The sequence below is a fragment of the Ranitomeya imitator genome, chromosome 3 (genome assembly GCF_032444005.1).
Source record: "Ranitomeya imitator isolate aRanImi1 chromosome 3, aRanImi1.pri, whole genome shotgun sequence".
NCBI lineage: Eukaryota > Metazoa > Chordata > Amphibia > Anura > Dendrobatidae > Ranitomeya > Ranitomeya imitator.
In genome coordinates this window covers 225,802,282-225,827,936 of record NC_091284.1, presented here as the reverse complement: position 1 = coordinate 225,827,936, position 25,655 = coordinate 225,802,282, and the positions used below count along the sequence as shown (strand labels likewise).

The window sequence follows — 25,655 nt, the reverse complement described above, 5'->3', positions numbered from 1 at the left end:
CGTATACAATATCGTGCACACCTTTGTTACACCATGCGATCATGCCGCCACAGCGGGACACTAGACGACGAAAGAAAGTTTCAAACGATCTGCTACGACGTACGATTCTCAGCGGGGTCCCTGATCGCAGTAGCGTGTCAGACACAGCGAGATCGCTGGAACGTCACGGATATATCGCTGGAACGTCACGAATCGTGCCGTCGTAGCGATCAAAATGCCACTGTGTGACGGTACCCTTAGAAGCTTAATTTAATTCAATGGAGATTTATTCAAGCATTTAAAAAAGAAAGATGCAGTGTACAATGATATCTTACCTTGCACTATTACACGACCTTGATGGGTATCTCTGCCTTTAGAGTTTTCAGCTTCACACTCATAGGTTCCATCATCATCAAAGCTGACACTTTCAATGTGCAGAACGGGGTCTGAGGCAAACCACTGAGGGGGCTGTGATGTATCCACCGTCCTCCATCGAATACGAGGCACTGGGCTATAAATATTATTTCATGATGTAAATTAATTCTAATCAAGTCCAAACTAGTAGAAGTTTGATTGTCTACCTATGCCTCATTATCCACTCTGATATAAATCTATTATATGGAGATTCTTTTTAAGTCATTATTTCTGGTGGAATAGTACAGAGGCATCCTGACATAAGAGTAGTGACATACAGTAAGTGGTTATGGAAGTGTGTTTCCCACATGCCTTGTTGTCTTATACACCTTAAAGGGAATCTATCATCAGGTTTTTGATACCCTATATAAAAGCAGCACAATGTAGAGGCAGAGCCGCTGATTCTAGTGATGTGTCACTTATTAGGCTGCATTTTGTAGTTTAGATATAATCACTGGTTTATCTGCTGCAGATCAATCTCTGCATTCATCCTCTGAATGCGGAGCTCTGTACAACTCCACCAACACCACTGAATGGCAACTTACTACTGTGTACACTGCGCATAGGCAGAAATCTGCCAATCACTGATGGAGGCAGGTTACACAGAGCTATGAATCTGCAGGGCTACATGACAGCAGCTTCACTAGTCCTCTAGTGATAATATCATGCTGATAAAAGAGTGATGGTATCAAAACTACAGTAAGGAGCCCAGTAAGTGATACATTTCTGGAATCAGGATCTGTTTCTATACTATGCTGTTTAGATTAGGGGGGAAAAATCCACCCTCCTATCCCACCACCCCAGCCAGCCATTTGGTGCTCCATGCCTCCTTTCCCTGATCTTCTGGCACTGGGTAGGCCTGTTGTGCATCATGATGCCTTGCCATCCTGACAACTAAAGGCCCCGTCACACATAGCGACGCTTAAGCGATCCCGACAACGATACGACCTGTCAGGGATCGTTGCTGCGTCGCTATGTGGTCGCTGGTAAGATGTCACACAGTGTGATCTCCCCAACGACGTTGCAACGATGCGGCGACCTGTAGCGACCTGTACAACGATGCTATTTCATGACGATTCAATGGAACGTCCTGTCAGCGAGGTCGTTGGTAAGGTGTCAAACACAGCGATGTGTGCTACCCAGCGGGACCTCAACGATCAAAAAACGGTCCAGGCCATTCCGACACGACCAGCGATCTCACAGCAGGGGCCTGATCGCTGCTACGTGTCACACATAGCGAGATTGCTACTGAGGTCGCTGTTGCGTCACAAAACTTGTGACTCAGCAGCGATCTCGCTAGCGATCTCGCTGTGTGTGACGGGGGCTTTAGGTCCATTCAGCACTGTGAAGATCGCAGAAGAAGATATGAGTGCTGCAGTGGCCGAACAAGTAAGGTGACGTGAGTATTTTTTTTTTTAACCCAAGTTTATTATTCTCTGGGGTCTTCATTAACTTTGAATACATGTGATGCATCTCAAATGTCTCTGCAAAATGTGAGCACTCTGCCAAATTCTAATTTTGGCAGATTCATTCATTTCTAGTTAAATTGTACTTTTTTAATTTCGACAATGTATTTATGTATTTTTATTTCTGATGAACTGCATTCCTCGAGGGCTGCAAACAGGTCATGTTTTCAGGATTTCCTTGTACTGCACAGGTGATAATTTAATCACCTACACAAATAATGAGTTGGTGATTAAATTATCACCTGTGCAGTACAAGGAAATCCTGAAAACACGACCTGTTTGCAGCCCTCGAGGAATGCAGTTTGACACCCCTGCTAATGACGATATTAAAAAACAAAAATGTTGCAATTTACACACTAGCCACAAGGCCTAATATTAGATTTCTACTACATGTTGGGCACATGGACATTAGAACATGAGACTGACTCAAACCCTACTGAACTGAAATATTTAATGAGCATATTCTCATCAAGACAAATATGATGTGAAGGAAGGGGAGGAGGTGAGCTGTGACATCTTCTACTGTGAATGATGGCTCCTGTGTTATTTATTTTATAGAGAGGTGTTACCATTTATTATCAGGTCATGTTCACACATTGAGTATTTGGTCAGTATTTTACATCAGTATGTGTAAGCCAAAACCAGGAGTGGGTGATAAATACAGAAGTGGTGCATATGTTTCTATTATACTTTTCCTCTGATTGTTCCACTCCTGGTTCTGGCTTACAAATACTGAAGTAAGAACCTCACCAAACACTCAATGTGTGCACGTGGCCTCATCCTGTCTGTACTGGTAACGAGACTACAGAAAACTCATCAGGAAGCATGAATCTAGTATATAAGGCCAGGTGGTCAGTGTAAAAAGTAAAAGATTTCATAATTTTGTTTAAGACAGGATATGAAAACTAAAAATAAAAACATTAGAACAAAAATGTTAAAAAAAATACATATAACGTAAAATCTTGATATAAACAAACATTTTCTCCTGACAGTCACTTTAAATCAGTGTCTTAGACCATTTCAGTGTTTTGTGCACATAAAAAATTTGAAACTACTTACTTTCCAAAGGCAAAACACTCCAATGTCACTGACTGCCTGGAGAGAGTATATGTCTCCGCTGGGAAGCGCACTTTAATACTGGGGGCGTATATCCGTGGCTCCGCTGTAAGATCAAGTAGATAAAATTAACCACATTATTTAACGAACTAAGACACGGTAATGACTGTACTATTATTTTAATGAAGATGTTTATAGAGCTAATGTTTGGTTTGGAATATGTATATTACATGGGATGGTGGGAAATAGACGTATGTCAATCAAGGCCAACTGACAGATGGGAGAGAATATATATGGCGGTCGATATAATATATAGCATATATACACATAAACTGGGGACATGGTTATCATATGGGGTCAGTCAGTCAACATTGAATAGATTCTTCAGTGATTTCAGAGATAAACCATGAAATAGCCAAAAGGACTAATGTATATATCAAACATGTAGGCTATGTACCAGCGGAATTAACAGCAACAAGGGTCAGGAATAACTGAAACATAACTGACCTTCTGGAGTGACACTAAGTGGAGTAAAGCTACTATAAACGCTCTTCGTTGTAAAAGCAACGTGGCTGGTGGTCAGACAGGAGTACTCCCCTTCATCCTGGGTGTCTGTCCTCGCAATGTACAAGTTTCCAGTTACTTGAGAAACAAATCGCCTGCTATCAGTCGACAAAAACACTGGGAACTCATTCAGTAGCCATTTGTATGACAAACCTGTAAGATATTGCAACAAAGGTAAAGTTACTATAATTTCATGTTAGATTTTTTTAATAATATACATAAAAATCCTAAAATCTTTAAAAAATTTTCACTATCTATGAAACGCGCTAGTTAAGATCACTTTGTGAGGGGAGGAACTTTGTGTATGATGGCAGGCACTTGAATTTTTATGTTGTCCATTTTTTTTAGCTTTATTTTTTTTTTTTTATGCAGTATCCTCCTAAAGGTCGGAAAAGATGTTAAGACTGGAGGCTTTTTTATCTATTACTTTTTTCTTCTACATTTGGGATTGCCTTAAAGGTACCGTCACATTTAGCGACGCTGCAGCGATCCAGACAACGATCCGGATCGCTGCAGCGTTGCTGGAGAGCTGTCATACAGACAGCTCTCCAGCGACCAACGATGCTGGTCCCCTGGTAACCAGGGTAAACATCGGGTTACTAAGCGCAGGGCCGCGCTTGGTAACCCGATGTTTACCCTGGTTACCAGCGTAAACGTAAAAAAAAAAAAAACACTACATACTTACCTTCCGGTGTCTGTCCCCGGCGCTGTGCTTCTCTGTACTGACTGTGAGCGCCAGCCGGAAAGCACAGCGGTGACGTCACCGCTGTGCTCTGCTTTCCGGCCGGCGCTTACACAGTGCAGAGAAGCAGAGCGCTGGGGGACAGACACCGGAATGTAAGTATGTAGTGTTTGGGTTTTTTTACGCCACACGGCGATTCAGCGATGTCTGCGGGAAGTCCAGCGATGAAATAAAGTTCTGGACTTTCTGCTCCGACCAACGATGGCACAGCAGGATCCTGATCGCTGCTGCCTGTCAAACTCAACGATATCGCTAGCCAGGACACTGCAACGTCACGGATCGCTAGCGATATCGTTCAGTGTGACGGTACCTTAACTGTCACTGTCATGGCGGTTCTAGGTCTCCACGGGCCCAGCATTCACAGGATCACTGGGCTCAATGGAAGCATCAATATCTTAGTATGAGATATAATAAATGGAAAACAAAAAAGATATGTAAAAGTTTAATTGCCCCCCCCAAGTCTCATTTTCTCAGTTAAAAAAAAAGACAAAAAAACCCACACAAAACATATTTGGAATAGCTGCTTCTGTAAAACTTCGATCTTTCAAAATATAAAAGTCTTTAATTCATAGGATAAATGCCGTAAAAAGAAAAAAAAAAAGAAATGAAAATGACATCATAGCAGTTTTTCGGTCCCCGCACCTAAAGTTAAATGAATGGTGTCATTCAAAACTACAACTGATCCTGTAAAAAAATACAAGCCCTCATATGGCTATGTCAAAAAATAAAAGATATGACTCTCGGAACAAGGGAAGGAAAAAAAAAAATACATTCGAAAAAGCGGAAATGATCCCGCTCAGAAAAGGGTTAATGACTGGCAGTGAATCTTATCTCCGTAATTTTACCTGATATTTCTAAATACTAAATTATTCTTAATGTCTGAGATTTATTATACATTCTCTATTTTGCATAAAGCATAAAATACTAAGTATATTTAGCCTCGGCAGTGTATTGTCACATTTTAATAATTATTTTGCTTTCTTTTACAGGGCAGAACAGACTCCCTTGTGCCACCGGTGAATTGATTTACCCATTGGCATATTCCAGTGATAGGACTCCAGGGTCAGCAGATGTTCAGGGATGTTCCTCACAGCATGAGATGTGACACCCGCTATGTGGCTGCAAGGATTAGCAGGTGACGAGGGCTTTCTCCTCGCTTTGCTCTTTGTTCTAACACTTTACTTGTTTCCCTAAGCTCCTGCCATCTCCATTTGTTTCATATCATTTTTGAAGGGCATAGCAAAGAGGGCTGCAGCCAAAAGGACAATATGACGTGACATGTCTGGGAGAATATCAGAAGATCAGAACGCATTCAGATGGTTAATACACAAGGATAAGGGGTGGGTAACTTCTGCCACTCTCCTCTCTGGGCTGTGACCCTCATCCATATAACATATGCCATAATGGCTGTAAATATATATAGAGAGAGAGAGAGAGAAAAATTAACTGAATAAGGCTACATTCACATTTGCGTTGTTGGGCGCAGCGTCGTCGACGCATACCGACGCATGCGTCATGCGCCCCTATCTTTAACATGGGGGACGCATGAACATGTGCCGGTATGCGTTGTATTGCGTTTTACGACGCATGCGTTAATTTGATTCTCCAGACAGGGCGTGGACGACGCTACTTGTAGCGTTTTCCCTGCGCCAAAATTCATTAACATTACTAGTTTATGTCAATGCATGCGTCAAGAAACGCAGCGTTGTGTATATGCGTTGTTGGTTGCGTCGACGACGCTGCGCCCAACAACGCAAATGTGAACGTAGCCTAATAAAATGAATGTATCACGTTTTATCAAACACGATATGATGAGTTGGTGGCAATACACACAGCGAAAGGATAACAATTCTGGCAGATTATTACCAGGGTAGTGCTGTGGAGGATTACAAGGCAACATAACTCCCCATCCTTCTGTTATTTTAACGGCATCTCTCTCCTCCGGTGGGAATTCATGCAAATCTGAGATACAAGACAAAAAAAAAACGAAAGATTATTATTTTTTATGCTAATAATTATTTACAAGCCAACAAAATATTAAAGGGAATCTGTCACCAAGTTTTTGCATGATGTAGGTGCAGAGATCCCAGTTCCAGCGATGTGTCACTTACTAAGCTGCTTGCAGTTATTTATATAAAATCACTGTTTTCTTTGCTGCAGATCTGGCAGTTGTTTGAATATTGAACTCTCAACACCACTCAGAAAGTCGTCAATCAATGGATGGGGAGGGGCTACATAAAGCTCATGAATATGGAGGACTACATGGCACCAGGTTTACTAGTCCTCTAATAATAATATCCTGCTGATAAAACTGTGATTTTATCAAAACTACAGCAAGCAGCCCAGGAAGTGACACATTGCTGGAATCAGGATCTTTGTCTCTACATTATGCTGCTCTCAGATTAGATGACAAAAACCTGGTGACTGATTCCATAGTAATAAGATTACTTTAGGACACTCACATCCAAAGCGCAGTGAGACTTCATGACTAAGCACGGCACCCCTTGGGTTGGAGGCTACACATTGATAGGTTCCTGTGTGCTTAGACTGTGTCGGGTTCGAGATTGCCAGGTTTCCTCCTACCAATTGGTAAGTGGAGTTTGCCATAATGTTGAGGTCTGTACCATTCAGCCTCCACCTTCAAATAAAGGGAGAGAAATATATCTAACTTCTAGTAATTGCAAATTGGGGACAACGTTCATGATATATCATCTCCATTGGCTAAATCTGTGTTGCCATCGTTCGTTCATACCTGTAAGTGGCAGAAGGGATGGCCCGGGCACGGCAAGCCAGGGTGAGTTGTTCTTCTGACCCCTCTGGGTACAAAGTGTTCTGTGGCTGCTCCTCAAATACTGGTCCATATTCTCCGTTTGATCCTTTGATGGGGTTAAAAGCTAATTGGAAAAATAACTAATTGTCAAGGAACAATAGCAGTTGTATTGAATCTAGTTTGTTGTATGGTTAGCAGTAGAAACAGTTAGATTAAGTTCCCACAATGAGCTTTTAGTGAGTTTTTGACACTATGGATTTTCATTGACACAGCGTCTTAGGCTGCGTGTCCACGATCAGGATGGCCGGCGGTATCGTTGGAGCGGCTTTGCCGCTCTGCGCTAAGCCCCGCCCCCTTCTGGGCCGCGATGATGCCGGATGTGTTCACAGCACACATCCGGCATCATCGCACCCATCGCATAGGGCCCTGTGCTATATCTTGCGGCGACGCAGCGTCGCCGCAAGATATACGGACATGCTGCGATCTGAAAAGACGCGCAGCATGTCCGGAGTCGCAGGGCCGCCGCGTGCGTGTTACCACGCATAGTGGAGACGGGATTTCATTAAATACTCTCCACTATGCTGTAACATCTGGACGCTGCGTGTCTGACGCTGCGGCTCTATGCAGCGTCAGACACGCAGCGTTTCCTGCACGTGGAAACATACCCTAACAGTTCCAGCAAAGTAGATGGGATTTATAGAAATCTGACCTTTTTTTTCACACTGCATAAACTGACCTGCGGCACGGGTTTGAAATCCACGACATGTTAAAGCTCAGCATACCTGCAAGAGAAATTATGTGCGGATTCTCCCCATAGAATTGCATTAGGTGCGGAAAATACAAAGATTAAAAAATGCATGTAATCCGCACATCACTATGTCAATAAAGTTTTGCCAAATACCAGGAAGTATCAAAAACAAAGCAGCTTTATTTAAAACATGACACACCAAAACGAGGTACAATTGTGGTAAAAATTAGCACAATGAAAAAAATGCAAGTCAAAATTAAAATTTACCTGTTAGGTACTAGAATACAACAGAAAATCGGCAACAAACATTTACCAAAAGCTCATTGTAGGAACTCAGCCTCAAAGCAAGGGCGAACGTAACCCTAATTTTGCGGGGTTTTTTGCGTTTTTCCCGCTATTCTATGCATTTGGAAAAAAACGCATCAAAGACGCATCAAAAACGCGCAAAATACGCATAAAAAATGCGCAAAAAAACGCAAAATAAATGCATGCGGATTTCTGGCAGAAATGTCAGGTTTTTGTCAGGAAAATTTCTGCCAGAAATCCTGACGTGTGCACATAGCCTGATCACAAATACTTCTTCTTCCATCTTTTCTGCAAACACATGCCTCTCCATTATGAACCAGGAAGTCTCTATGATCACTATTTATAATTATGGATCCTGTATTTCATCAGTGGGAGCACAATGAGAATAGTGCATGCAACAATGGAAGTAGCTTACATTGCAGAATAGCCTCCCAATAGTTTGTCTTTTACGCTGGCAGTCGGACACCTAGTGGTTGGGAGATAAACTTGAAGTAATGCTTTTGTACGTATAGGAAAATGCTCCAGCAGACTAAGTGCTGAGAGGGGTTAATTGGGCATGACTGAGACTGCTCATCATATCTCCACCCCTGGGTGTGGTTCACTTTGTAACTTGAGAGCTGTTTCTTTTACACAGGCCTGTGTGTATGGAGGTGCGCAGATCTCCTGGACTGAATGCCTTTGCTAAAAGGACTAAGAAACTGGACTCTATGCCAGGTGGGCTAACCAGCACTATTGTATGCACTTGTTACTTTTTGTTTCACCTTGTGCCGGACAAAGGCTGCATTCATGTTTTCTGGTGATGTGGTTTATAAGGATTGCAATAAACCAGCCGGACAATAAATAGAAATGGTTCCTGTGTCTACTTCTTTAAGGAGCTAAGTGAGTCGACCTACCACAGTCTTTATAAATATAATATGGAAAGTATTTAATATATAGCGTGTTATAAGTTATATTTTATTTGTTAGCATGGCTGTAAATTTTGATAACCATGAATCAAATTAGCTGTATTATCAGTGGAGGGTTTTTTTTTGCCATCAGTTCAAAAATCAATTGGACCTACTTAAAAATTATTATAACCCAAAATGGATAAAGCTAGGTTTATACAGAGATATTGGCTTTTTGTGTTGTTGCACTGAACATTTTTGTAAGGGCGCAGTCAGATGGCCGTAACATAGTAACATAGTTAGTAAGGCCGAAAAAAGACATTTGTCCATCCAGTTCAGCCTATATTCCATCATAATAAATCCCCAGATCTACGTCCTTCTAAAGAACCTAATTCTATGATACAATATTGTTCTGCTCCAGGAAGACATCCAGGCCTCTCTTGAACCCCTCGACTGAGTTCGCCATCACCACCTCCTCAGGCAAGCAATTCCAGATTCTCACTGCCCTAACAGTAAAGAATCCTCTTCTATGTTGGTGGAAAAACCTTCTCTCCTCCAGACGCAAAGAATGCCACCTTGTGCCCGTCACCTTCCTTGGTATAAACAGATCCTCAGCGAGATATTTGTATTGTCCCCTTATATACTTATACATGGTTATTAGATCGCCCCTCAGTCGTCTTTTTTCTAGACTAAATAATCCTAATTTCGCTAATCTATCTGGGTATTGTAGTTCTCCCATCCCCTTTATTAATTTTGTTGCCCTCCTTTGTACTCTCTCTAGTTCCATTATATCCTTCCTGAGCACCGGTGCCCAAAACTGGACACAGTACTCCATGTGCGGTCTAACTAGGGATTTGTACAGAGGCAGTATAATGCTCTCATCATGTGTATCCAGACCTCTTTTAATGCACCCCATGATCCTGTTTGCCTTGGCAGCTGCTGCCTGGCACTGGCTGCTCCAGGTAAGTTTATCATTAACTAGGATCCCCAAGTCCTTCTCCCTGTCAGATTTACCCAGTGGTTTCCCATTCAGTGTGTAATGGTGATATTGATTCCTTCTTCCCATGTGTATAACCTTACATTTATCATTGTTAAACCTCATCTGCCACCTTTCAGCCCAAGTTTCCAACTTATCCAGATCCATCTGTAGCAGAATACTATCTTCTCTTGTATTAACTGCTTTACATAGTTTTGTATCATCTGCAAATATCGATATTTTACTGTGTAAACCTTCTACCAGATCATTAATGAATATGTTGAAGAGAACAGGTCCCAATACCGACCCCTGCGGTACCCCACTGGTCACAGCGACCCAGTTAGAGACTATACCATTTATAACCACCCTCTGCTTTCTATCACTAAGCCAGTTACTAACCCATTTACACACATTTTCCCCCAGACCAAGCATTCTCATTTTGTGTACCAACCTCTTGTGCGGCACGGTATCAAACGCTTTGGATAACACGGATGATGATGGCATCAGTGAACGGACTGGCCGGCGGCTCTCATGATCTGAGTGTGACAGCTGCATAGAAATACATGCTATCATGCTCAGGTAAGGAGAGTCATCGGCCAATCTGAGCATTGTGATGCATGCGTTCTTCATGTTATACAGCTGTCTGACTGCGCTCTTAAAGTGAGACCAGTAAGTGCAGACTAAGACCCTGATTCACAATAGTCCTGGCATAAAACACCTTAAAATGTTGCAGAATATTTGCTCATCACAAAATTTTTTATGACTTTTGGTATTTTCATACCCCTTTCTGACCTCAAAAAGCACAGAGCTATTGAGAAGCTGGGCTGGGTTGAGGCGTGACAACACCCACCTGACAAATGAATTGAAGGTGGCGGCATTCCTTAAGCCAGAAATGTTACTCTATTCCTGGTGATGCGCATGGAGACGCGCGTCACTGATATGATGCCCCTAATTCATTAAGTAGCGTGCGCCTGGTAATAAGTTAGGCTCATCTTATTTCTCTTTAGGGCCCGATTTATTATTTAAATTTTTTAAAGTTACTTTTCTTTTTTTTATCTTGTGGTATTCACTGATGAGTTTTCATAAAGCTGGTGCACACAGTTCCTGAATTTTGCATAAAGTACAAAAAAAAATAACTTTTTTTATCTTAAACAATTTTTATGACCTTTTAGAACAAAAAGTTGCACATTTTTCAAAACATGCAAACAATTTTCAAAAATTTTTGGTGAACATAAAATTAGTCCAGTGGAAGAATAGAGTAAGTTTGCGAAAACTGTTATAACTTTTTGAAAAAAAAAAAAAATCACAAATTATGAATCAGGTGAAAACATCGGGAAATCCTTAAGCACACCAACCTCAGTGGCTTTATGGGGATGTACAGCTCTACATAGCTCTTCCAAGTGCAAGGAACCTTAAAATGGTTGTCCCATGTTCTCAATCTCAAACAGGTGCCCTCCTGATCGGTTGACAGTTTGGTCCTGGAGCATGGTTTATCCTGCTGTGCGCTATCAAATGTTGCAACCAGTACCAGAAGAGCGCAATGGTACTAAAACTGATCGACTGGGATCTGGCAGCGCTTACAAGTTCTATAGCAAATAGTTGTAAGCACTACGCAGGATCGGTTGACCGTTAAGCAATTAAAAACCTACACTCTTAAAAACGCAAAGGATTTTTTCCACCAGCACTTTACAATTTTACCCATTTGATTAGATTAGCCCACTAAGATAAAAAAAACCCCAAACATTAAAAATAGGAGTCCAGTTTCTTTTTAACGAAAAAAGGACATCTTAAAGGTGAACAAGCAACTGAACTTACCTGAACAGCAGAGAAGAACAGAGGACAGGAAGAGGGCAGAGGAAGGAGGCAGCATGGTGCTTCTGCACAGGGAGAAATAGACTCGTAAATGGAAAGAAGTGAAGCAGCAGTTGTAGAATTATCCTGCATCCATTTACGACAACTTATTTAGAAATAAAGTGATAGGTCCCCAAAACACTATCTCTTTGAGAAGACCACCGCTGATTGAGAAAACATTTTTCTTTGCCAGATTTTTAATTCTCTCATATCTTATTTATATGGGTCCTTATCTCTGAAAGGATCACTCCCTTTAGTAGACAGTAGACCATTTTTCACCAAAAAAATTTCAGTGATCATCTCAAAGAAGTTTTGCTTTATTCCCATGAACAGTATATAGAGAAATCTGAGGACTGAAGCAGAAGATACAACATTCAGGTTCACCAGATCTACATTACATCTCATTTACTCATAAGAAGAAACAAGGGGAAAACGTGAACATGAAGGGGAAAGCAATAAATTGGTTCAGATGGACCTTCCTTCTCCAGAAGACACAAAATTGCACATTTGGTGTTGTTTTGTTCTAATTTTTCCCTGAATTGGCTCAATTGAACATTAAGTTTATATAATGTTCACATCATTTTTTTTTTATATAAAAATATATGATCTCCATATCTCATATTTACATAACCTCAGATTCCAGTCAGTTGGACAGATTCCTATCACTTAATCATTTTATTCCCCTCGATAATCCACTTCTGGAACCTTCAGATGACAACTTTCCATCCTCAGTGAGTGTTCAATGTATGTCGATTATTAGTGATATTGCACATATCCATTATGAATATTGCAGATGGATACAACCTCAAGGGATGTCAATGAGTAATCTGTACTATCTCATCTTACTTCTGATCTTATATTGTCCTTGGATTGTATAATACGGTGAATTGGATGTGTCTCCGCAGAATAACCCCATGTGTAGACACAGACATAGAGGTGATAATGTATATCAGGGGTGTCAAACTGCATTCCTTGAGGGCCTCAGACCATGCATTTTTTCAAGATTTCCTTTGCATTACACAAGGTGCTGGAATCATTCTGTGCAGGTGATTAAATTATCACCTGTGCAATACAAGGAAATCCTGAAAACATGACCTGTTTGCGGCCCTCGAGGAATGCAGTTTGACACCCCTGATGTATATTATCATTTCCTTCATAATATATTGTAAAGCCTCATGAGTCAGAAGTGACATAATTATAAATAATTGTTAAATATTTGTTTGGGATTGATAGAAAGACAAAAGATCCTGTGTTCTTAGTTCTTATATCTAGTTACATATAAATCATAATGAACACTATACATGTGAATTTGGTACAAATATATAGGCACCTGCTTGAACATTCTATTGATCAAGTTGGATTAACCCCTTAATCCCATATGACGTACTATCCCGTCCAGGTGACCTGGGACTTAATTCCCAGGGACGGGATAGTACGTCATATGCGATCGGCCGCGCTCACGGGGGGAGCGCGGCCGATCGCGGCCGGGTGTCAGCTGCCTATCGCAGCTGACATCCGGCACTATGTGCCAGGAGCGGTCACGGACCGCTCACGGCACATTAACCCCCGGCACACCGCGATCAAAGATGATCGCGGTGTGCCGGCGGTGCAGGGAAGCATCGCGCAGGGAGGGGGCTCCCTGCGGGCTTCCCTGAGACGATCGGTACACGGTGATGTACTCACCGTGTACCGAGCGTCTTCTCCCTGCAGTCCCCGGATCCAAAATGGCCGCCGGGCTGCATCCGGGTCCTGCAGGGAGCACTTCCGGGTCAGGATCAGGCTGCAGCTGCAGCTCTAATCCTGCCCGGCTGTATGTCAGATCACCGATCTAACAGAGTGCTGTGCACACTGTCAGATCGGTGATCTGTATTGTCCCCCCCTGGGACAAAGTGAAAAAGTAAAAAAAAAAATTTCCACACTTGTAAAAAAAAAAAAAAAAAAAATTCCTAAATAAAGCAGAAAAAAAAAAATATTATTCCCATAAATACATTTCTTTACATAAAAAAAAAACAAAAAAACAATAAAAGTACACATATTTAGTATCGCCGCGTCCGTAACGACCCGACCTATAAAACTGGCCCACTAGTTAACCCCTTCAGTGAACACCGAAAGAAAAAAAAAAAAAAAAAAACGAGCCAAAAAACAACGCCTTATTATCATAACGCTGAACAAAAAGTGGAATAACACGCGATCAAAAAGACGGATATAAATAAACATGGTAACTCTGAAAACGTCATCTTGTCCCACAAAAAACGAGCCGCCATATAGCATCATAACCAAAAAAATAAAAAAGTTATAGTCCGCAGAATAAAGCGATGCCAAAATAATTATTTTTTTCTATAAAATAGCTTTTATCGTATAAAAGCGCCAAAACATTAAAAAAATGATATAAATGAGGTATCGCTGTAATCGTACTGACCCGAAGAATAAAACTGCTTCATCAATTTTACCAAACGCGGAACGGTATAAACGCCTCCCCCAAAAGAAATTCATGAATAGCTGGTTTTTGGTCATTCTGCCTCACAAAAAATCGGAATAAAAAGCGATCAAAAAATGTCACGTGCCCGAAAATGTAACCGATAAAAACGTCAACTCGTCCCGCAAAAAACAAGACCTCACATGACTCTGTGGACCAAAATATGGAAAAATTATAGGTCTCAAAATGTGGAGACGCAAAAACTTTTTTGCTATAAAAAACGTCTTTTAGTGTGTGACGGCTGCCAATCATAAAAATCCGATATAAAAAACGCTATAAAAGTAAATCAAACCCCCCTTCATCACCCCCTTAGTTAGGCTAGGTTCACATTGCGTTAATGGGTTAACGCTAACGGACAGCGTTGCACGGCGAAAATGTCACAATTAACGCCGTGCAACGGGTCCGTTAGCACAACCATTGACAGCAATGTGATTTTCGGGTGTAGCGCATCGCTAGAGCGTGCCATTTTCGGCTCGCGCTAGCAAGGTGCCATTCTTTTGTGGCGCGCCTCAGACGCTGCTTGCAGCGTCCGCGGCGCGCCCGAGGTCCGATCCCCGATCTTCCAGACCGGGGACGTTAATGCGACCACTAAACACGACACCTAAAAAGACATTGCGTTAGCGCAATCCGCTAGTGCTAAACGGATTTCGCTAACGCAATGTGAACCTAGCCTTAGGGAAAAATAATAAAATTAAAAAAAATTTATTTATTTCCATTTTCCCATTAGGGCTAGGGTTAGGGTTTGGATTACATTTACGGTTGGGATTAGGGTTGGGATTAGAATTAGGGGTGTGTCAGGGTTAGGTGTGTGGTTAGGGTTACAGTTGGGATTAGGGTTAGGGGTGCGTTTGGATTAGGGTTTCATTTATAATTGGGGGGTTTCCACTGTTTAGACACATCAGGGGCTCTCCAAACGCGACATGGCGTCCGATCTCAATTCCAGCCAATTCTGCATTGAAAAAGTAAAACAGTGCTCCTTCACTTCCGAGCTCTCCCGTGCGCCCAAACAGGGGTTTACCCCAACATATGGGGTATCATCGTACTCGAGACAAATTGGACAACAACTTTTTGGGTCCAAGTTCTCTTGTTATCCTTGGGAAAATAAAAATTTGGGGGGCTAAAAATCATTTTTGTGGGAAAAAAAAGGATTTTTTATTTTCACGGCTCTGCGTTGTAAACTGTAGTGAAACACTTGGGGGTTCAAAGTTTTCACAACACATCTAGATAAGTTCCGTGGGAGGTCTAGTTTCCAATATGAGGTCACTTGTGGGTGGTTTCTACTGTTTGGGTACATCAGGGGCTCTGCAAATGCAACGTGACGCCTGCAGACCAATCCATCTAAGTCTGCATTCCAAATGGCGCTCCTTCCCTTCCGAGCTCTGCCAAGCGCCCAAACAGTGGTTCCCCCACACATATGGGGTATCAGCGTACTCAGGCCAAATTGGACAACAACTTTTGGGGTCCAATTTATTATGTTACCCTTGTGAAAATACAAAACTGGGGGCTAAAAAATAATTTTTGCGAAAAAAAAAAAAAAATTATTTTAACGGCTCTGCGTTATAAACTGTAGTGAAACACTTGGGGGTTCAAAGCTCTCAAAACACATCTAGATAAGTTCCTTAGGGGGTCTACTTTTCAAAATGGTGTCACTTGTGAGGGGTTTTAATGTTCAGGCACATCAGGGGCTCTCCAAACGCAACATGGCATCCCATCTCAATTCCAGTCAATTTTGCATTGAAAAGTAAAATGGCGCTCCTTCCCTTCCGAGCTCTGCCATACGCCCAAACAATGGTTTACACCCATATATGGGGTATCAGCGTACTCAGGACAAATTGGCCAACAATTTTTGAGGTCCAATTTCTTCTTTTACTCTTGGGAAAATAAAAAATTGGGGGCGAAAAGATCATTTTTGTGAAAAAATATGATTTTTTATTTTTACGGCTCTGCATTATAAACTTCTGTGAAGCAATTGGTGGGTCAAAGTGGTCACCACACATCTAGATAAGTTCCTTAGGGTGTCTACTTTCCAAAATGGTGTCACTTGTGGGGGGTTTCAATGTTTAGGCACATGAGGGGCTCTCCAAACGCAACATGGCGTCCCATCTCAATTCCTGTCAATTTTGCATTTAAAAGTCAAATGGCGCTCCTTTCCTTCCGAGCTCTGCCATGCGCCCAAACAGTGGTTTACCCCCACATATGGGGTATCAGCGTACTCAGTACAGATTGTACAACAATGTTTGGCATCCATTTTATCCTGTTACCCTTGGTAAAATAAAACAAATTGGAGCTGAAATTAATTTTGTGTGAAAAAAAGTTAAATATTCATTTTTATTTAAACATTCCAAAAATTCCTGTGAAACCCCTGAAGGGTTAATAAACTTCTTGAATGTGGTTTTGAGCTCCTTGAGGGGTGCAGTTTTTAGAATGGTGTCACACTTGGGTATTTTCTATCATATAGACCCCTCAAAATGACATCAAATGAGATGTGGTCCCTAAAAAAAAATGGTGTTGTAAAAATGAGAAATTGCTGGTCAACTTTTTTTTTTTTTGTTTCAATAATTTTTATTTGAATTTAAAGATTAATACATAGATCTCCCAACATAGGAGTTTTGATAGTACAACAAAAAGTCACTCTTACATCACTAGTGTCATGTAATAACTATTATAATAGATCTTTGTGTACCTACATATAAGACAGGACAGGACAAAGACAAGACAGAAACAAAAGGGGAAGTGGGATAGGGTATGAATCATATGTAATCCATTTGCTGGTCAACTTTTAACCCTTAACTCCCTAACAAAAAAAAATTTTGGTTCCAAAATTGTGCTGATGTAAAGTAGACATGTGGGAAATGTTACTTATTAAGTATTTTGTGTGACATATCTCTGTGATTTAATTGCATAAAAATTCAAAATTGGAAAATTGCGAAATTTTCATAATTTTCGCCAAATTTCCGTTTTTTTCACAAATAAACGCAGGTACTATCAAAGAATTTTTACCATTGTCATGAAGTACAATATGTCACGAGAAAACAATGTCAGATTCACTGGAATCCGTTGAAGCGTTCCAGAGTTATAACCTCATAAAGGGACAGTGGTCAGAATTGTAAAAATTGGCCCGGTCATTAACGTGCAAACCACCCTCGGGGCTTAAGGGGTTAATAGTCAAGGGGCAGACCATACAACTGTTATGGGGCCCCTGGAGAGATGAGATCCAGCCCAGAGGAGTCTCATCCATTAACTACTAGGTTGCAAAAACCTGTTTATTATCAATCTATTTTTCTGATGCCTAAATTGCACCAAAATATTCCATGGCACTTTACATACACTGTCATCACTCACTGTCCCCATTGAGGCTCCCAATCTATGTTCCCTATCAGTATGTCTTTAGTAAGTGAGGGGAAACTACTATAGCTTAAAAAATTCACACGAGTTAAAGGGGTTGTAACATATGTAGCACCTTTTCCCCAACCCCTTTAAGTATATTTGCCATGCTGCTATGATGTGTATAATATGCATCTTATATTTAGGGAAAGTGTGTTACCCCAGGTCGAGCACTAGATGGGGCACAATGTAAAAGGGTAGCATTACGTCAGATGGGCCACTAGATGGGGAATTGTAGTGCATAGTATAGAAATGGTTAACATAGGAGGGGCACGGTGGATAAGACAGGAGGGACTTACTGATAGTTCTTACTTCTCAGTCAGGGCAAGGGTGCCCATTAGCTCAGGAGGGATGGCTAGCCCTGGGCAACACCGTGTCACGCAACATTCAGCCCAAGCCAAAGGCCCAGCATATACCAGGCTTGTTACAGAGGGAACTACAGCAGTGCAACAGGGTGGACAGTGAAGAACAAAGTGGGTCTGCAGCTGCCACCCGAAAAGACTAAGCAGTATGGGCAGGTCACCCAGGATGTGACAGCTCATCGCGTGGGCGGATGCCCTCAGGACTGATGCGAAGCAGTCGTGGGGGCCCTCTAACGGATTAGGTCTGCACAGGGTAGATGCTGAGGATACGAAAGGTACGGTCCATATCAGAAGTGAGCTTAGTGGCAGAGAGAGGAAGGAAGGGACAGAAGAGAAGCTGTATGTTGTGAACCCTGATGATGATGATGCTGGAAAGAATATGAATATGCTGTGTTCAAGTCTCAGTAAAGTTGCTCCGTTTAAAGTTGAACTGGACTGTGACTCCGTTATTTCTAAAGTGGATCCTGAAGTCCTCCAGAAACGTACAGAGGACCCTGATGGAGCAGTGACAGGCGCTGCAGGTATGCTGAGCGATAGGCAGCGTGTTTATGTGGTGGAAGGCCAGGGCACACTGTTGCAGATGCTGGTGGCCATGACGACTGCACTGGCTCTCCCTCACACATGCACAGGAAGAACATGAGGGGCTCCATTTTCATCTTTGCTAGGAGGCCTCCTCTCTTTTCTGCACTCCACTGTATATAGGAGATACAGTTAGGTCCATATATATTTGGACAGAGACAACATTTTTCTAATTTTGGTCATAGACATTACCACAATGAATTTTAAACAAAACAATTCAGATACAGTTGAAGTTCAGACTTTTAGCTTTCATTTGTGGGTATCCACATTAAAATTGGATGAAGGGTTTAGGAGTTTCAACTCCTTAACATGTGCCACCCTGTTTTTAAAGGGACCAAAAGTAATTGGACAATTGACTCCAAGGCTATTTCATGGACAGGTGTGGGCAATACCTTCGTTATGTCATTCTCAATTAAGCAAATAAAAGGCCTGGAGTTGATTTGAGGTGTGGTGCTTGCATTTGGAAGGTTTTGCTGTGAAGTAAACATGCGGTCAAAGGAGCTCTCCATGCAGGTGAAACAAGCCATCCTAAAGCTGCGAAAACAGAAAAAACCCATCCGAGAAATTGCTACAATATTAGGAGTGGCAAAATCTACAGTTTGGTACATCCTGAGAAAGAAAGAAAGCACTGGTGAATTCATCAATGCAAAAAGACCTGGGCGCCCACGGAAGACAACAGTGGTGGATGATCGTAGAATAATCTCCATGGTGAAGAGAAACCCCTTCACAACAGCCAACCAAGTGACCAACACTCTCCAGGAGGTAGGCGTATCAATATCCAAATCTACCATAAAGAGAAGACTGCATGAAAGTAAATACAGAGGGTTCACTGCATGGTGCAAGCCACTCATAAGCATCAAGAATAAAAAGGCTAGACTAAACTTTGCTAAAAAAACATCTAAAAAAGCCAGCACAGTTCTGGAAGAACATTCTTTGGACAGATGAAACCAAGATCAACCTCTACCAGAATGATGGAAAGTGAAAATTACGGCAAAGGTGTGGTACAGCTCATGATCCAAAGCATACCACATCATCTGTAAAACATGGCGGAGGCAGTGTGATGGCTTGGGCATGCATGGCTGCCAGTGGCACTGGGTCACTAGTGTTTATTGATGATGTGACACAGGACAGAAGCAGCCGAATGAATTCTGAGGTATTCAGAGCCATACTGAGAGCTCAGATCCAGCCAAATGTAGCCAAACTGATTGGTCGTCGTTTCATACTACAGATGGACCATGACCCAAAACATAAAGCCAAAGCAACCCAGGAGTTTATTAAAGCAAAGAAGTGGAATATTCTTGAATAGCCAAGTCAGTCACCTGATCTCAACCCAATTTAGCATGTATTTCACTTGTTAAAGACTAAACTTCAGACAGAAAGGCCCACAAACAAACAGCAACTGAAAACCACCACAGTGAAGGCCTGGCAGAGCATCAAAAAGGAGGAAACACAGCTTTTGGTGATGTCCATGAGTTCAAGACTTCAGGCAGTCATTGCCCACAAGGGGTTTTCAACCAAGTACTAAAAATGAACGTTTTATTTAAAATTATTGAATCTGTCCAATTACTTTTGGTCCCTTTAAAAACAGGGTGGCACATGTTAAGGAGCTGCAACTCCTAAACCCTTCATCCAATTTTAATGTGGATACCCACAAATGAAAGCTGAAAGTCTGAACTTCAACTGCATCTGAATTGTTTTGTTTAAAATTCATTGTGGTAATGTCTATAACAAAAATTAGAAAAATGTTGTCTCTGTCCAAATATATATGGACCTAACTGTATTCACCCTTTGCCGGCTTTACTTGACAGCAGGGCTGAGGATAAAATTAGCAGCATGATATAAGGTGAAGCATTTGCTTACCAACATTTACCATGCAAGTGAAATTTCCACACAAATGTATCACTAAAATTTAGTAAATGCTTGTATTTCTACTGTTAGCCATTTTCAGTCATGCTGGAGCATGCAGCAAAACCACTAGGCCTTATTTAATTCGTAATGGCACCAAGGAGTAGGGTGAAGATCAGTGGCATAACTAGAGTCTGATGGACACTGGTATAAAATGTGGAGTACCCCCCCACAACAATATTGGTTGGATGTATGGGCCCCTGTAATGTTTTACATCCTATATGTACATACATGTTGCCCCCATTATGTAATAGTGTCCCCCATCCTGAGCTCCTTCCAGGTATATATGTCTCCCATCTTGGGCCCACCCTGATATATATGTCCTCGTACTGGTATATATATATACATCCCCATTCTGGTATATATGGATCGCCCCCCCTTGTGTAGGGCAATGGGGTACTCTGAGCCGGGCCCTTCGGTTCTCGTCAGGGATGTCACGGTGGCTGACCCGGTCCGTGGCCATAGGGGACGTCCGTTGTAAATTGGGGGGAAAGGTCTTTAAAAGGATAGTGTTCGTGACGCCACCTGTGGTATTCGGTCAGGGTGACCAACGCTGCTTAGGGGTCCACTGGGGTGATGTGATGGCAGCTAGTTCGTATACCTTCCCACAGGTGAAGTATGTCCCCAGGGCTTCCCAGAGTGTAGCTGATGGATGGTGCGAGGCGCAGTAAAGAACGAGGACACAAGGTTGCAGTCTCTTTACCTTTACTGAAGGCTTCAGTGTCCACAGTCCAGAGCACCGGATCACAGGGCAGGCAGAGTCCAGCTGGTCTGAAGGCAAATCCAGAGTCCCATTATTCAGGTGGAAATCAGTAGCCTTCCTCTAGCGCCTGAGTGTTGTAGTCCCTCCCTGCTAAGCTTCTCGGTGAGGTCCTCACAACTGATGTTGGTGTTCTAGATGTTATGTCTCTTTCTCTCTGTTCCCCAGATGGTATGGATAGGACAAACCCATATGACTGATGGCCCGAGGCTTTTTACAGGGACCCTACGATGCCCAAGCCCTCACAAGTTGCCACCGTGCCTCCTGGCTATAGGGTCGGGCAGCCAACGTGGAGTTAACTGTCCTGCCAGTCTCTGAAGTAAAGCATAGAGGTCCTTACTCCCTCGGTGTTCTGGCTACCGGCTTCTGCGCCTCAGAGGGAGGCAGCCTATTACAAGGCAGAACTGCCTCTGGATTCCTCTCCTTGTGCTATGACTTTGTTTCTCACTCTCAGCAATGCAGTTCCCTTTGTGTCCTTTCTTAGGATGCGGCCACAAGTGGGGCAGGCGCAGCTCCGTGGCCTTCTATCTAGGCCTCTGACAGGATCCCACCCCTGTCAGGGACCTCTCTGTCTGCAACTGTTTGATGTTCCTCATTTCCCCTGTCTGCCTGACAGATGCTGCCTGGGTGAAGCCCAGTCAGCTTCTGACTCAGTCAATCCCCAGTCAGCTTCTGCCTAACTTCCTATCCAAGCCACCAGTTTTACCTAATTGTGAGGAGTGCCCTAATAGATAGGAGCATAGCTCCCCCTGGTGGACTGGAGTGTGAAGTGTGTTGTGTGGTTTGTGATACCTGGTAAGATGATCTCCTTTATTGCCCTCAGACATAACATCACTCCCCCTGGTGGAAGAATGACATTACTGCAACGACCAGGACTCTGGGGCGCTACATATATGTCACCCATCCTGGTATATATGTCTTCTGTTCTGCCACTGATTCTAGTCACTATCCTCAGCACATATACCGCTCAGCGTCCTCTTCCATAGCCGGCAACTGATTTCAGCATGCAAGCAACGGGCAGCATAAAAAGTCACTGCCATGCGCAGCCAATGACTTCCATACCGACATCCGCTGCCGGCCTCTGATTGGCCAGCTGTGGGTGTTTCGCTGCAGGATCCATCGGTGCATTCAGCTGGATGTGAGTTGTCGGATGCACATCCAGCTGAAATATTCTCTGGCATCCATGAGCTGCCTCCACCTCCAGGCCCGATCGCAATCTCACCCTCTGCATTTGTGATCATTATGCCCAGGGTCCTGCACTGCCCTTATTATGACAAGCCAGTCGCAAAATATCCAGCTGAGTCTGATTTTCTTCAACTTGCTTGGTGCCGTTGCTGTAGTGTAGGTGTCGCAATGTGATTCTATTCAGTTTTGTAGCGCCGAGCGAACATCTGTTTAGTGACGGCTGTCGTGCCCAAAATTGTTGTGTAGCCCTAGCCTCAAAGGAACCTTTCCATTAAAAAAAATCTATTTACCTACAGATGTAGGGGTAATCTTCAGGATAATAGTATTTAAAGAGGACCTTTCAACAGTTTTTGCATGGCCACATCATGGACTAGTGGCTGCAGAGCTGAATAAAAAATAGTTGTTTTTTATTTGCTCTTGTAGTCACAGGTGACTGTTACCAACTTGGTGCACCGCCCTGATGACTGGACGCAAGCGGCTGCAGGGAGAATATATCTTCATTTTCTCCATTCACCTGCACCTGCAGTAAACCAGCAAGACATGATTTAAACATTATTTAAATGTAGATTACCGCTATATCTGCAAGAAAATAGTGTTCTTGGAGGCGACAGATTCATTTTAAACCAAGCATTTACAATGTATAATTTCGTTTTCAATATAAATTTGTGTGGCAGATTTTACTCCAGCATTTATAATACTCACAGTACGTCGATGTCCAACACGCTGTTCAGTAATTACAGGTTGTGATCTCTGCCTTTGTCACTAATGGTTACATTTTTACATTTTCTAGGCAGTATGCCTAATGATATTGAGTCCTTGAAAAGTAAAATGGAAAGTCAAAGAAAAGACCCTTACTTGCTATATTGTTTTGTTGGAATAACACAGAAGAGCCTGTTAAACACATTTGTTAAAGTGGTTTTGCAGTTCTGGTCACAGCCTTTAGGTAATGTCTATTTTTTATTTTTGTATGATTTCAGCAGAGCTGTGGACAGTAATTATAGTTTAGCTGCATTCTCTTATAGAGAATATGTCTGCAGATTTTTGCTATGTAATCTGACATTTGCATGAACAGAGATACAGATTACAGTGATATATCTCTTAGTTTACTGGGTGCAGCAGTTGTCATAAAATCACAGTTCCCTCTGTTATAGATTGGGCAGAGCTCAGATGTTGAGCCCTGTATAACCCCACCCTCACCTCTAATTAGCAGTTTTCAGTTTACATTGTGTAGAGATGGAAAGTTTCTAATCAATGTTGGGAGCGTGGTTGGATTAAACCAGTTGTTTGTCCTTAAATGATAATATCCTGCTGATAAAACACTGATTGTATTGAAACAAGTAAGTGACACATCCCTGGGATCAGGTGTTATGCATACGTAGTAGTAAATATGGGGAGAAAGGATCTAACTATGAATAAACTACACACTGCACCAAGTCCCTGTACAGACTAAAGTGTCTGGTAATACAGCACAATCCGGATAACCCCTGCAGATTAAACCAAAGATGGCTACTTGGCTCCCTTAAAGACTGTCGAGTGTATCTGGTACCTCCAAAGGGACCGAGCAGAGTGCAGCGTAAGAAAGGCACCCCAGCAGTAAACTTATCTGATTGGCCTAGGTACAGTACTCTGAAGTAGGACTAGACCACCAAGTGGGGTCCACGCAAGACTATCACCAGCAGAGGAGACCAGCAGGGGGAAGGTTTAAATAGTAGCACCTGCGGTGTGATAGCACAGGCTAGATAACAAATGAAAAACACCTGCACAATGATAGAACCTGCTGTGGCTCAGTAGAGACACCAACAGATGAGCACAGGACTGCTGGACCGAATCCCAATAAAAGGCATCAGGGTGTTGTCCTCACATTATGGTGATCTCAGATTACATAGCAAAAACCTATTGACAGATTGCCTTTAATCCTATTCAGATCTCATTAGAGGCTATCACTAATGTTCTGCCATTCTCCCCATGCTTTACACTGCAGTTATAAACACAAGGCCATTCTGTCAAGGACTGATCCTATCCAAATCCCACTATTATGTTTGGAACTGATACCTTTATTGGTTCCTTTTGACCCTACTATGGTGGACCTGATACTTACATTACATTATTACTATGCAAATGTAATCATTTAGGTATATTATTATGTGTGATTATATGACACAATGTGCTATTTTAGTTATATGATGCCTACTGTGTACTCTCAACAATGTACTATTGCTTGGTAGCATTATGCCTTATAGTTGGGTATGTTCAGTACCAATGCATGTTAATGCAATATCAATATGGGGGTCATGCGTCAAAGCTGTGACAAATATGTGTGACAAATATTTCTGATCTGCTGCATGAGAGATGCGAGTGTATAGTAAAGTAAGATCGAATGAAATATGGGTGATGTGCCAAGACATGCGAGTGGGTTGCAGGCGGGTAGCAGGCTTGGAGTCCAAGGTACCGTTGGTTGTGTTCCTGATAATATATTAGGAAGTGGTTTACCACCAGTAAAGGTCAGGCAAACACAGATGGAGTATGAGAAGAAACTGTGCTGCTTATGTAAGAGGGTGAACTGTAGTCCCACTGAGAGGGCACTAGGACCCTGTGGTTTTTGCCTGTTGCAGCAGAGGACAGACCTCCCAGAGACAATGTGTGCTGCGGGGTGGGGTCTAGTGTCTCGAGTGTAAAGTGAAAGTGAGAAGTGAGAGCTGAGAGAGAAAAGGCGGGAAGAAAAGGAGAAGCTGCTGTGAGATCTTAAAAAGAGACTGTGTGGATTTACTGCAAGTGTTTTTGGAGGAAAAGAAGCTTTTGAGAGACTTTTTTTTGCTAACGTTCCCCTGGAGAAGAGCTAACCTTTTGTTTAACTCTGTGAGAGACTTGTGTTGCTAACGTTTCCTGGAGAGGAGCTAACCCTTTATCTAAGTAAAGACGGAGACTTTGCTAAGAACCCAGTACGAATTTGGAAGTCTGTGGATTCCCTGTGCATTGAGTGGAGAAACAAGTCTGGGCAGACTGCTGATACAGAGACGGACGGATTGTCGTGGAAGCATTCCTAGGAGCTACAGAAGCAGAGACTACATCGTGAGACCACTAACTAAGTCCCCGGCGTTTGGGCTCGGCATCGGCCGACAAGACAAGAGGAGCTTGCTGTAACTTATTGGCGCTGAAGATAAGGATTGGCTGCAGCCTGTGCGGATTCCTGCCTGAGAGGAAATCCATTTCAGGATACGGTACCATAGTTATAGATACCCGGGTATCTC

At 42.4% G+C, this 25,655-nt stretch overlaps 1 protein-coding gene across 1 annotated transcript in view; it reads right to left on the bottom strand.

Moving 5' to 3' along the window:
- Positions 1-25,655, bottom strand: part of CNTN2 (contactin 2) — a 90,585-nt gene that overhangs the window by 30,160 nt on the left and 34,770 nt on the right. The window contains exons 2-8 of the mRNA XM_069756206.1: positions 11,721-11,782; positions 6,974-7,115; positions 6,684-6,859; positions 6,088-6,183; positions 3,423-3,632; positions 2,919-3,021; positions 315-490 (exon numbers count right to left, since the gene is read on the bottom strand). Coding sequence (XP_069612307.1) covers positions 315-490; positions 2,919-3,021; positions 3,423-3,632; positions 6,088-6,183; positions 6,684-6,859; positions 6,974-7,115; positions 11,721-11,775 — 958 coding nt within the window. The 5' untranslated portion in view covers positions 11,776-11,782. The remainder of the gene's footprint in view (positions 1-314; positions 491-2,918; positions 3,022-3,422; positions 3,633-6,087; positions 6,184-6,683; positions 6,860-6,973; positions 7,116-11,720; positions 11,783-25,655) is intronic.